This window comes from Anarrhichthys ocellatus, unplaced genomic scaffold (genome assembly GCF_004355925.1).
Source record: "Anarrhichthys ocellatus isolate YVR2014 unplaced genomic scaffold, GSC_Weel_1.0 scaffold53, whole genome shotgun sequence".
Classification (NCBI taxonomy): domain Eukaryota; kingdom Metazoa; phylum Chordata; class Actinopteri; order Perciformes; family Anarhichadidae; genus Anarrhichthys; species Anarrhichthys ocellatus.
Genome location: NW_022280083.1, coordinates 2,433,962 through 2,447,665, shown reverse-complemented (window position 1 = coordinate 2,447,665; position 13,704 = coordinate 2,433,962). Strand labels below are relative to the sequence as shown.

Here is a 13,704-nt window from a genome sequence, read left to right as displayed (position 1 = left end):
CCACGTTAGCCTGTTTTTGCTTGTTTCCACTCTTCATGCTAAGCTAAGCTAACTGCCTGTAGCTTCATATTGACCGTACAGACATTCTCATCAAACTCTGTCAGAAAAAAAATAAGAGTATTTCCCCAAAGTTTTACTTTAATATCAGGATTGAACCTGATATTTAAAACCTTCCTAGATAAAAAAGCGAACTCTCCACATACTGTGACAACCTTTCTGCGAGTTATTACTCTCATACAAAGTCAAAGTCATCTCATCAACAACTGATTTATTACAAACTGAAACATTCATTCTCATTTTACTGCAGCAGTAACTTTTAGATTTGAGTCATAAGATAAGGAGGTTTCATCACACTGGGTGGTTTCTATCAGAAAGGAAAAGGGAGGAGACAGTGATGCGGTGTTTTGTTAGCGAGCCTGAGGGCGTCGGTAACGGCACACCTCCCCTGCTGCAGATATCAGATTAGAGGGAGGCATGCGAGGCCGGTGGTCCCCTCTCTGCTACTATACTGTACATCCTGTGTGTGTGTGTGTGTGTGTGTGTGTGTGTGTGTGTTTGACACCTGCGTTGATCTCCCGCAGGATCGTCCGGTTCCCCTGGCAGATAGGTGAGGAAAAGGCTCGGCGTGTCTTTCGGGAGGCGCTGAAAATCTGGAGCGACGTCACACCGCTCACCTTCACCGAGATCCACGGCGGGAAGGCCGACATCCGCATCGACTTCACAAGGTGGGAGGACCGAGACGAGGGGGGAAGTAAAAACTCCTTTAAGACTTATTTTATATGTGTAGATTAAAAAATACAAATATTACTTAAAATTTGTTTTGGGGCAAAATAACAGAATATTAATATATTTGGTCTGGTTCAGACATTCATGTCTTTATTTATTCAACATTTTTCAAAACAAAAATAAAAATGTAAATAAAATACCCAAAAGTAAAGCAAAATAATTAAAAGACACAAACAAAATGAAGTTTAAATAAATTTTAGCAGCTATATTATAGTTAAGGAAATATTTTACGAGTTTTTTTTATTCTCATCAGAGTGTTTGTTTTACGGACCTGCAGGTACTGGCACGGAGACAACCTTCCCTTCGACGGCCCGGGTGGGATTCTCGCTCACGCCTTCTTCCCCAAAACTCACCGACAGGGCGACATCCACTTCGACTACGACGAGTCCTGGACCCTCGGAAACCACATGGGTGAGTGTTTGTCTGGAGAAAACTGATTATTATTTCACCAACTTTGTTTTATCTTTATTTCTTTAAGTAGAACATAAAGAAATAAATATGATTTAATAACAGACCAGGTCACCAAAGACAATAAACGTGTCATTATTTCATTGATGCAAGAACCCAAACAAGGAGGTTTTTCAATGTAATAGAACAATGTAATCGTCTCATTACAGATATACTTTACCTCGAGTTGAGCAGCATCATAATCAAATACAGAGATGCTAGGAACAAAACAAATACATATATATATACTACAACACTAGAGCCATCTCAAATGAAATTAAAGCTATCAAGTAATGAAAACAACTTTAAAGCGTTCTTGTCTTTAACAACTTTCAGTGACTTACTTCACAGTTTTAAACTGATTTTAGTCTGAAAGTATTTACATTCATGTATAAAGACCTTCACCATGTAGCAACACAATGTTAAGAACAAAGTCTTCTACACAGACATTGTCTTCCCTGTAAACGGGTGAGAACTCAACCCTGAAACTACAATACATCAGACACATCTGTATCATGAGACATGTGGACTAAACAGAGACGTGAGTCAGGAAGGAGAGGAAGTGGCGAGGTGCTTTTTCTTCATGACTCTTTGTTGGCACCGTAACGTCTCAGGTAGCTAAATCTGCACCGCCAGCAGCTCAAAACAAACGGTTCCTTTCAGACGCCATTAGAACCAGGTGTTTTTTGCATCCTCTGACTCGTCTTTCCTCCCTCCCTCTCTGCAGGGACAGACCTCCTCCAGGTGGCTGCCCATGAGTTCGGGCACGTCCTGGGCCTGCAGCACTCCCGCGAGCCGGGAGCCATCATGTCGGCGTACTACTCCTTCTCCTACCCGCTGAGGCTGAGCGAGGACGATAAGCGAGGCATCCAGTACCTCTATGGCGCTCAACCCCAAGTGCCCTCGCCGCCGCCTCCGCCTCCTCCTCCTCCACCTCCTCCGCCTCCTCCCCCGCCTCCTCCACCTCCGTCAAACCCAGAGACCAACGAGATCGTCAGGAACGTGAGTGGAGCTGACGCAGCATTTAATGAACAAAATCGTGGCTAAAACTTAACCGGTAATGTCAAAGATTAGCATGTCTGTTGACACTTTTGCGCCAATTCACAAACAAAAAAAGCTTTTGCGGCCTCACAACTGCACGAATATTTGCACGTATTTAAAATGAGGTAACATGAAGACGTTTGGCACCATTTCTATGCAAACCAGCCCATCAATATAACATATACAGGCTGGTCAACAACAGCGTCTCTGATCCAACCTCGGCCTGAACAGTGACGACTAATTTGTTGCCATCAAATCGTAGATTAAGGCCTTCCACAATTTTTAAAGGAGCAGTGTGTCGGATTTAGTGCCATCTAGTGGTGAGGTGGCAAATTGCATCCCGACTGAATACCCCTTCCTGTTCTACGGTGGTTTGTTCTGCCTCCAAAGGCGACATTTATATTAATTTGCCAGATGGATAATTGCACTCAGCTGCAAAACATTATGAACGTTTCTATACATTTTTTGTGAAACGGACCTTGAGACGGAGCAGAGAGCGGGTGCAATTAATTCTTTGTGAATTAGTCTTATTGTCTTTCTGACTTCCTGTCTGTCTCTCAGCTCAAAGCTCATTTGGTTCCGACTGAAGACGTGAATCTTTAATACAGCTCAAATTAGAAGTTTCATTTTTTTTTTAAGTTTCAGTAATTTCCTCAAACAGCTGGTCAGTTTATCAAAGTGTACCAGAACAGGAGGAAAATAGGGGATTTGTTTGGGACTATTTTCAGCGGCGGATTAATCCACTCAACAGCAACAACAGTCCGTCTCTTAGCATCGAGCCTGTTGGTTCCCACTGAAGACGTAAATCGTTAAAACACGTCTCAACAAAAGTCACTCAAACAGGAAATAGTGTATTTGCTATGGGGACTATTTTCAGCGGCGGATTAATTCACATTTGGTGCCGTAGTGAGTATTTGTGGGATTGAGTCAGAATAGGTTTTGTAATGGAGCTCTCTGACTGAGAGGAAGAAGAAATATCCACAGGGGGTTACTTTTTCATTTGTATGGGATTTGTTGACAAGAAGAAAAATATGGCATACCCCCCCCCCCGGCCTTCTCCCCTAAGAGTTCGTGGTTTCTGTGGTTATGACTCTTAAATAGAGAGAATATCTTTGAGACTGCACCACATCACACAAGAGTGTATCTTTGAACCTCGGATGATAAATGAGGGTCGAAGACAAAAGTAATCTTTGTGTGGATGTGGAAAAAAGATCATTTTTCTCCTTCTAAACTTCTAACCGAGAGGGTTTTATTTCGGGATCAGACAACAAAAACGTCTCCTTAACACTTTTTAATCTCCGCTGCAATAAAAACTTTTACGGTCGTGTCTCATGTTCTAGCCCGACGCTTGCCAGACGGACTTCGACGCCGTGTCCATGATCCGGGGGGAGCTGTTCTTCTTCAAGTCAGGCTACGTGTGGAGGATCCGGGACGGGCGTCTGGAGGGCGGGTACCCGGCGCTGGCGTCCCGTCACTGGAGGGGGATTCCCGACAACATCGACGCCGCCTTTGAAGACAAGTCGGGGAATATTTGGTTCTTTCAAGGTGGGCAGCGAGGAAAACGCTCGAGCTGAGATGAGTTATGTGTGTTTTCTTTTTACGGTTTTCAGGATCACCGTGAACTCTTGGGCGAGTTTGAACAGGTGTAAAATGTTAATTAACACAGAGCCGTGAAATTATTGCAATTATGAGTCTTTCTGGGGTGTTTACATTAGATGTGGTTCAGGGTAGAATGAGTTTCACTGTGAGGGGACATAAAAAGCTTCTGTTTAGTCAGCTTACTCTTCTTTTACCACTTTTCTTTAGATTCTCTTAATGTGATGAACATTTAACATTCATCATGAGCTAACTTTACCTGCAGCTGATGTTCAAAAACATCAGGAAACACAGATGCTGTCCGGCTTCAAACCTCTGACTCCTGGTTTGGGGTTTTTGGGGTTTTGCTTCACTGCAGCTCTGAATGATCATTCTGAAAACAGACATGGAAGTAAAACCTTTAGTGTTATACATGAACGAAGTTTATTTGACGCAGCAGCAAAGACATTGTCAGATCATTATGTCTTTAATAACATTCTTGTTTTCAGGCTAATTTTCAATAATATTATTACAAAATACAGTATATAAAAGGAAAAACATGCAAGTACAAACGTGAAGACATGAAACACAAAATAGTGCAGAAGTTAAAGTATAAGTACGAAAAAAACGCGTATAATATAAAATATAATACCGCGGTATCTCTGTAAAATGTTGCGTGTGTTCAGGTTTAAACAGGATTAAAGTGGCCATGTTAGTTTACTCTTTGTTTGTTCATGCACAAAGACCGTATATAAGAAGTAAGCGTAGTCATCGTGACATCACCCATTGACCATAAAGCAGGGGATGGTTTAGGGCGGGGCTAGACAGTGATTGACAGGTTTCTACCAGAGACGTATACGGCGTCTCTACGTCACTCCAATTTGAAACTAGAATTTCCGACTGGGTAAAAAACGACTGAATGGATCTCTAAATGAAAACCACCCTCAAGACTCCTTTCTGTCCCGGATCAGGTGAGAACTACTGGGTGTTCGACGCCGAGATGCAGGTCAGAGGGCCGGAGTCCATCCGGAGTCTGGGTCTGTCGGTGTCCGGGATCCAGGCGGCGCTGCGCTGGGGCCACGACTCCAACTTCAACACCTACTTCTTCAAGTCGGGCAGCTACTGGAGGTTCAGCCCCAACGAGAAGCGCGTGGAGTCCGTGTACCCCCGAAGCATGCAGGACTGGAGCGGCATCCCCGACGACGTGGACGCCACGTTCAGGGACGTCTACGGTAATTATTACCTCAGTAAACATTGTAAACATGAGTTTATGGTCTCAATCTCTAGTTTCAAGTCTTCTTCAATACAGCATGATGTTCATTTAGTACATTATGGTCCATTTAGAGTCAAACAGACCATAAAGCAGGGGATGCTTTGGGGCGGGGCTACACATGCTAGTATTTTAGTCACAATGGGATTTTGATACTCCAAGACTGTGCACAGTATTTAAGTTTACATGCACTCTATTCCACTTATAATCCAAATATGACAACATTCAGGATTTGATTTGTTGTACTTTTGGGTGCATTAAAATGGCAACAAATTACTTATAACCTCGGGGCTTCCTGCTCTACTGTGATGTACAGATTCATGAGTTGTGATATGAGGTTATATGAATTATATTGAGTTGACGTCATCAGTCAGGCTACTTCTGGTCAAACCGCTCACAAACAGGTGATTTCATGATATTTAGAGATTCATAAACTTGTTTTTATTCGCTCTGGAACCAGAATATTAACATCACTATGTGCCGGTTGTGCCATTTTAGAATATTACTGCATTTCATCAAAAATAAAATGCTAATTTGATGTAATTTTAAGCCACAATGAACACAAAATAAAACCCTGCTGAGCCGTTGTTTGACCTGAGATTTCACGGTGTGCTTTGCGTCCTTCAGGCTACGCTCACTTCATCCGAGGTCGACAGTACTGGAAGTTCGATCCCGTCGGCATGAACTCTCTGGAGGGCTACCCACGCTACATCGGCATGGATTTTTTCGGCTGTAGAAACGTGTGAGACTTTTAACTGTGAACAATCACATCGACAGGATTCGTGTTCTTTTTTTTTAACCATGAAGAAGAGTTTTTTTTGGAGCAGAGAGGTTTTGTGTTTTTCATCCTGTGGATCCTTTAATCCGTCTTTGCTTTACTCCATTTATCGAATCTCACCTTCTTCTCAGGAAAACCCAGTAATGTTTCCTCAGACTCGGCTCCTCCTGTGCAGCTGTACTCCTATTTATTTTGCACATTGTTATTCGTCACCGTGAGGCTGAGAACCTGGGCCCCGTGTTAACGACACATCGCTCTCACTTCCTGTCTTTGAGCCTGAAAATGAGATTTTTTGAACTGGTTTTGCAGACGGAACCAGTTCAGACTGTCGAGGATGTTTTTCATTTGGAACTCTTGTGTTTTTTTCATCATGGACGAACTCTCTGATCCTCAAGTGTTTGAAGAGTGACATCAAACTTTAAAGCTGCAGTCAGCAGATGTGTTTGAACCCAGAAATCATTCCGCATGGAGTCGGGAAACAAACGCAGTTCATTTTATTAACCAATCGGACTCAAGCAGAGTCTGAATGACAACACATGAACAAAAGTCACATTATGTTCAAGTCTTTCATTAATTAGAGTTGTTGTGACTTTGTTGAGACTGTGAACGACTTGTTTGAGTTCTTATTAGCTGAAGATTCTGCTCCGAATTCAAATCATTTGGGGTTTTAAGGTCCTGAAGTGAGTCTCTCAGGCAGCTCTCGCTCTCATGGTGTCAGAAAAGTAGTGAAAATCTGCACACAAAAAACTGTGATTCCAGACTAGTATTATGCAAATATTGGTGAGTCGAGATAAACAGTCGCACCAATTTTGCCAGTTGGGTGCTATCAAACCTTTGCAGAAGAAGAGGAAACAACACTGATGGAAATATATATTCACATATCCATATATAAATATTTATGTATATGTATATATATATATTTGATTTATTACCTCAGTAAACATTGTAAACATGAGTTTATGGTCTCAATCTCTAGTTTCAAGTCTTCTTCAATACAGCATGATGTTCATTTAGTACATTATGGTCCATTTAGAGTCACACAGACCATAAAGCAGGGGATGCTTTAGGGGCGGGGCTACACAGTGATTGACAGGTCTCTACCAGAGACGTATACAGCGTCTCTACGTCACTCCTCCTCAGTCCAGATATGGTTACTTCCTGTTCGCTGGTTGCAATTAAAACCAAATATTGTGTATCGCTTGTTGAAAACGTGCCGATTGTTTGGCCTCTGGTGCTGCAGCGTTCTGGAGAACCGCTCATCCGGACGTCACACTCGACACTGAGCCTCTTTGGATCGTCAGCTGTAGAGATGCCAAGTGTGAAGTCCATCGGATGAGCGGTTGTCGAGGAAAGCAAAGGACGGACAGACAGACTCTTTTTCTAGGAGGATGTTTAAGAGGGGAAAGTCACCAAAGTTGTTTTTTTTGGGGGCGTCTGAGAGGCTCAATTCATGGAAAGAAAATCCTAAATCCTCGAGATCCTTCTAGACACAAATATGGACGATGTTATCACTTGCGTTTTCGAGTATTTATTTTCCTTATTTGGGCAAAATGAACAAGGTTTCAGTCAGTAGAAGTTCTTCTTGTCCCTTTTAGATGTTACGTAACACTTTGTCTTCCCGGACAAACACACAGAAACAGCTTCTGCCTTCCAGTCAATGAGGAGCCTTAAAGAAGAGTCACATTGGGAAGAAGAAGACGATAACGTTTCTGTTATTTTTAATGTTTTGATGTCACTCCTCCAACATGACGCCATGAAGCTCTTAGACGACGCTCTGCAGCTCCTCTGTGACGGCTTAAAGGAAAAAGCTCCAGAGCTCCACCTAGAGTAACACCGTCAGCCTGCAGGAGGACTCAGATATTTCCTCACATTATGTGTCTCTCTCTCTCCCTCTCTCTCTCTCTCTCTTTCTCTGTCTGTCTGTCTGTCTGTCTCTCTCTCTCTCTCTCTCTCTCTCTCTCTCTCTCTCTCTCTCTCTCTCTCTCTCATTAACGTGGTGCTTTGTTCAGGTCGGTCAGTGTGACACATTCAGGGACAGCAGCTGCTGTGGGGATCGGCGGTTCTCCACCTCCGGACGCTTTAACTTTCAATCTGTTGTTGCAGAGACGAAGCCAGAAGTAATCGTATAGATTACCAGCTGGAACAACACTTACTCAAGTACAATTGTGAGGTACTTGTACTTCACTTCTACCCAAATCTATTCTATCGTTACAGTAAACCCTTGCAGTACATTTACAAAAAACAACATACTTTACCATTTTTATACCAACAGTAAATGATACAGTTTGAGCATCAATCACACATGTTGCGCACCAGGATTTAAACAACGACTTCTTGTTTTTGAGGATCTCTCTGAAGCTTTTTCATCCTCAATTTACTTTAATGTTTTCCAGCTGTGAGCAGCTCGTCCACTTCCTCGGCGCATTGAATTCTGGGATGATAGAATGCATCTACAGCACACTTAATAAATTTACCATATGTAGTGTGCATGCTATCTGGTTTAACTTTGTCCCTTACCACGTCTCTCTGCTGACGGAAGCTGCCTCCACATTATTCACCTGGCTCCAGCTCAGGAGCTGAATCCATCAACAACACTGTTAAATACACACACACATTAGATTCCAGCTGCTTTTAGGAGATTTAAAGGATCTCACGGACCTGTCAAAAGTCACGTCCTGACCTCTTAGTGGGTCTGGTGCCCCAGGTTGAGAACCGCCGTGTCCCCGGCCTGCAGCACTTGAGAAGTGAAGGCTCAGTTCCAGACTGAGGTTCATCAGATGTTCGTTCTTCAGTGCAGGACGCTGACGAGTTGTTTTACCGTTTTCATCGTTCAGACTTTGTTGCCGTTGTTTGAATCTAGTCAAGAGTTCAATCAGTGAACGAATATTTATACACAAACAACTCAGCACGTCTGATGTACATACATGTCTTTGATTATTGTTTTGTTCTGTACTCCTATGTAGTGTAAACGCTGTACATTGAAATGTATGAACTACGTATTGTTTTCTTATTAATAAAACCATAACATTTGTACCAAACGGGGGATCAAAGCTCAGTCACTTCTGAAAATCAGAGTTTTTTAAATACTTTTTTACTTGTTGTAAGTGAAAGTGAAATACATTTATTTTTGACTTTAATCGTTGATTATGAGGATAAATATGGATACAAAAAATAATATAATATATATGTATATATTATAGTTATCCCTTTTACAGACAAAATCATCAGTATTTAATACAAATACAGCTGGAAATATATTTATGAACTTAAAAATTGACAATTTTGTGAATAAATTCTTATTCACACTATGTGTTTAAATAATTATAACGAGGCTTATTTTTATTAAATTAGATTTTATTCATCTGCTTTTTGTTGTGTAATTATTACTATCAAATTTGTCATAGTTATGTAACTTTTTGAAAATCGCTTTTTTAATAGAAACTTTATTTCACAAACTTCAAACGGAGGCGTAAAATGTTTAAAAATAAGTGAATAAATATTACATCACTGGGGTTAAAAATGGGGAGGTCTAAAAAACTAAACTATATTTCTGCATGTTTTCTAATTTATTTGCTTTAAAAGTGATGTCATGTGTTAAAGGTTTACAGCCTGTGGGCTGGATGGTGTTAATTGGTGGGTGGCTCTGATTGGCTGCTGCAGTGAGGGGGGCGGGGCCTGTGCTGTTCATTCGGTGAGTAAATGATGGCTGACAGTGAAGCAGCAGCAGCAGCGATGCCTCTCAGCCTCACGCAGGAGTATTTTCAGATCCCCGTGGTGACCCGAGCGTACACGACCGCCTGCGTCCTCACCACCGCTGCTGTGGTAAGAAACAACAACAACAACAACAACAACAACAAGTCCGTAACAATGAAAACAACTGAGTCTGAACTCTGACCTCCAGGCTCTGATGAGGCAGGAAACATTTATTTAGATATATTAAGAAAACGTTAATTTCTAAATGATTTTTTAATTCACAGTCGAGCTGCTTGTTGTCTTGTTGTTTTCTAAAGTTATTTATTTTATGTCAAATAAATTGATGAAACACCGAGCAGCAAACAGGTTCTGTCAGGTGTTGCTTATGTTTTTATACATTTACTGAGAAGGTAAATTTAACAAAAACTTGCAGTTGACATCATTTGATATAGTTTTAAGTCTTTGGAGCTTTTTGAAACAATATTAAAAAAGTTAAACTGCTTTAAAATATTATAAAACTCTTTAAGATGTCGGAGAGTTTAAAGATTTTAAAGTACCAATTTCAAATAACAGTTTATGTTTTAAGTGTTGCACATATTGTACATATTCTTTGTGTGTATATGTATATATGTATGTATATATGTGTGTGTATATATATATATATATATATATATATATATATAAATATGTGTGTATATGTGTGTATATATATATACATACATACATATGTATATACATACGTATGTATGTAGATACATACGTATGTATGTAGATACATACGTATGTATATGTATGTATATATGTGTGTATGTATGTATATACATACATACATGTATGTATGTATATACATACATACATGTATGTATGTATGTATGTATGTATGTACATACATGTATATACATGTATGTATGTATGTATGTATGTACATACATGTATATACATGTATGTATGTATGTATGTACATACATGTATATACATGTATGTATGTATGTATGTACATACATGTATATACATGTATGTATGTATGTATGTATGTATGTACATACATGTATATACATGTATGTATGTATGTATGTATGTATGTATGTATGTATATACATACATGTATGTATGTATGTATGTATGTACATACATGTGTATATATATGTGTGTGTATATATATGTATATATATATATATGTGTGTGTATATGTATGTATATATATATATATGTGTGTATATATATATATATACACACACTGTATACACATGCATGTTTGTATATTTAACTATATCTTCCTTGTTAATATAATTGAGTTGTTCTTATTTCTACCTGTTGTGCTTTTTTATATACTTTTCTTTTTTTAGCGCTTTATTGTATTTTCATTTAAAATATTTAATTAACATTTTTGTATAAAATTGTGCAATCCTGTTTTGTATTACGACAATAAAGCTGAACCCAAAGTGTAAGCACTGAAGGGAATTAAGGCGTCAATAGAAGTGTAAAGCAGTTGATGCGTCAGTTGAAGGTTTATTATTGAGTTGAAGTGAACAAAGTTGAAGTGTGAGTGGAATCACTCGGTGCTGTTGAACTCATTTAAAAATGAAATGAAAGCAGTTGAAGTGTCAGTTACAGAATAAAAACCAACAGCAGTTAAGATGAAGTGTGTGCACTTCAAACAGTGGCAGTGGATTTGCAATTGAAATGTCAGTCAATGTTTAAAAAGTGAAAGCAGCTGAAGCGTCAGTTTGAGTGTAAGTGCCAAAGGCACATTTTTGTTGAAGTGTAAGATTTAAAAGTAGTTATGAGTTTAAAAGTTTAAGAAGATTTCAGATGAAGTTAAAGTGATGAAAGCAGTTGAAGTGTCACTGAGTGCTGTTGAACTCATTTAAAGAGAATGAAATGAAAGCAGTTGAAGTGTCAGTTAGAGGAGAAAACAGCTGAAAGTAGTTCTGATTTTAATTGATTTGGAGGCACTGAAGATAGTTTATTTCCAAGCATTGACAGCAGTTGAAATGTCGTTGATGTGTAAAGGGTGAAAGCAGTTGAAGTGTCAGGAAAGTTGTAAGCGACAAAAGTACTTTTTTTTTTTTTTTTTACACACATTGTAGATTTTGAAGTAGAATATTTGGAAATAGTTTAACCGTTAGGAGTAAAACAATTAAAAGCAGTTGAAATGTGAATTGATATGTTCTGTGTGAAGGCAGTTGAAGTGCCAGTTATAGTGAAGTGAAAGCTCTGAAAGTAGTTAAACTGTCAGCTGAGGTTACTCACTGAGCTGAGATTTCAGTTGAAGTGTTGTCACTTCATGCAACTGAACTCATTTAAATAGCAAGTGAAGAAGCTGAAGAGTAAAACAAACAGCAGCAGTTAAGCTTCACTGAAAGTGAAAGCACTTGTAGCATGGACACAGTTGTAACGTCAGTAGATATGGAACGGATGAAAGCAGTGGAAGTGTCGGCAACAAAAGCAATTGAAGTTTCAGTTGCACTGAAAAGTAGTTAAAGTGTTGGGTTTAAAATCGCAGGATGAGCTACAAATAAACACTTAAAACGTCCTATTAAATGTTTGTATTATGTCGCTTATAAATGCTGATTGAGGGACTTTAACTGAAATAATTATAAGTTATTATACCTAACTTAATAATTAATATCAAGCCGTGTTTTATCTTTAGCAACTTGAGGTCATCAGCCCCTTTCAGCTCTACTTTAACCTGGACCTCATCATCAGAAGATACCAGGTAACATTTATTTAACATTTAAAACATGGCCGTACGGTGCGTTGTTATATTTACATTATTGTCTTTCTCTCTCAGATATGGCGTCTGATAACCAGCTTCCTCTTCTTCGGTTCTCTTGGATTCAGCTTCGTGTTCAACATCATCTTTCTGTATCTTTTCATCACAGCATGAATTTCTCAGTTTATCTATAAAAAGCAACACACTACCATAAAGTCTACCGTGTAATAAATCCCCTTAGCTAACGGAAGTTATCGATACTGTCGGATGCTGGAGGAAGGCTGTTTCCGGGGGAGGACGGCGGATTTTGTTTTCATGTTCCTGTTTGGAGGAATCGTAATGACTGTATCCTTTCAGAACCACAGCTCCTTCTGTAACGTTACTATCTGCTGCTTCAGTGGCTCAGGGTTGACTTGATGAGCTTATTTCACCTTTTTGAGAAACTAAAATGTGATGAGTTGAATTTAACCTGAAGGCCTCACAGCTGTTCGGTCTGTTCGCCAACGTCTTCTTCTTGGGCCAGGCCTTCATCATCATGCTGGTGTACGTGTGGAGTAGAAGACATCCGCTGGTTCGCATGAACTTCTTCGGCCTCCTGAACTTCCGGGCTCCGTTCCTCCCCTGGGTGCTCGCCGGGTTCTCGCTGCTGCTCGGGAACTCCGTCGTGGTCGACCTCCTAGGTACGAGAAGGTTTCACCAAACCGCCAACAACTGATGTGACCAGAGGTTGATCTATTCATCTACGCTTCTTCTTCTTCTGTAGAGTTCAGGACGGCTGCACAGTGAACTTCAGACTAAATATATGGAAATAAATAATACATTTATGTTTAAATTCAAATTGCAAGAGGCCTAAATTGAATTATCAAACTCTCAGCAGTTCAAAATGGATCCTTAGTAATCGCTCCTTAGTGGTTTTAGTAATCTCCTAAAATAGTTTTTTAAACAAACAGAAGGAAATTGTGCATTTGTTTGGGACTATTTTCAGCGGCGGATTAATCCACATTTGGTGCTCTAGTGAGTCTTTGTGTGTGTGTGTGTGTTCATGGTGATGAAGTGAGGATCACTGATGTGTGTTTTCTTCAGGTATCTGTGTCGGTCACATGTACTACTTCCTGGAAGACGTGTTTCCAAACCAGCCGGGAGGAAGGAAGCTGCTGAGGACACCAGAACTTCTGTAAGAGCCGGAATTCATCTCACCCCGTTTTATCTTTTGGAATTTTCTTTTACGTGAAATACCAGAGAAGAAGATGTTGAGCATGCTCACTGAGCAACTCCACCTTGTCATCCGTCCACACGAGTCAAATTTAGTTTTCACCATCGCACCAAATATCAAGTATGTATCAGGCATCAACCTCCAGTTCTGACAAGCAGCCAAAGCTTCATGTGTTAAAGCTGCAT

The 13,704-nt window shown here is 40.0% G+C and overlaps 2 protein-coding genes across 2 annotated transcripts in view; both read left to right on the top strand.

Moving 5' to 3' along the window:
• Positions 1-404: 404 nt before the first annotated feature.
• Positions 405-6,781, top strand: mmp11a (matrix metallopeptidase 11a). The gene is made up of 6 exons (XM_031870583.1): positions 405-725; positions 1,064-1,197; positions 1,961-2,235; positions 3,615-3,819; positions 4,821-5,081; positions 5,747-6,781. Exons 1-6 carry the CDS (start codon positions 475-477, stop codon positions 5,863-5,865), a joined length of 1,245 nt encoding a protein of 414 aa, XP_031726443.1. The 5' UTR covers positions 405-474; the 3' UTR covers positions 5,866-6,781.
• A 2,835-nt stretch (positions 6,782-9,616) lies between these two features.
• LOC116396100 (derlin-2-like) overlaps positions 9,617-13,704 on the top strand; it is a 7,257-nt gene continuing 3,169 nt past the window's right edge. Inside the window, exons 1-6 of the mRNA XM_031870506.1 lie at positions 9,617-9,719; positions 12,244-12,309; positions 12,385-12,458; positions 12,558-12,651; positions 12,791-12,986; positions 13,390-13,480. Coding sequence (XP_031726366.1) covers positions 9,630-9,719; positions 12,244-12,309; positions 12,385-12,458; positions 12,558-12,651; positions 12,791-12,986; positions 13,390-13,480 — 611 coding nt within the window. The 5' untranslated portion in view covers positions 9,617-9,629. The remainder of the gene's footprint in view (positions 9,720-12,243; positions 12,310-12,384; positions 12,459-12,557; positions 12,652-12,790; positions 12,987-13,389; positions 13,481-13,704) is intronic.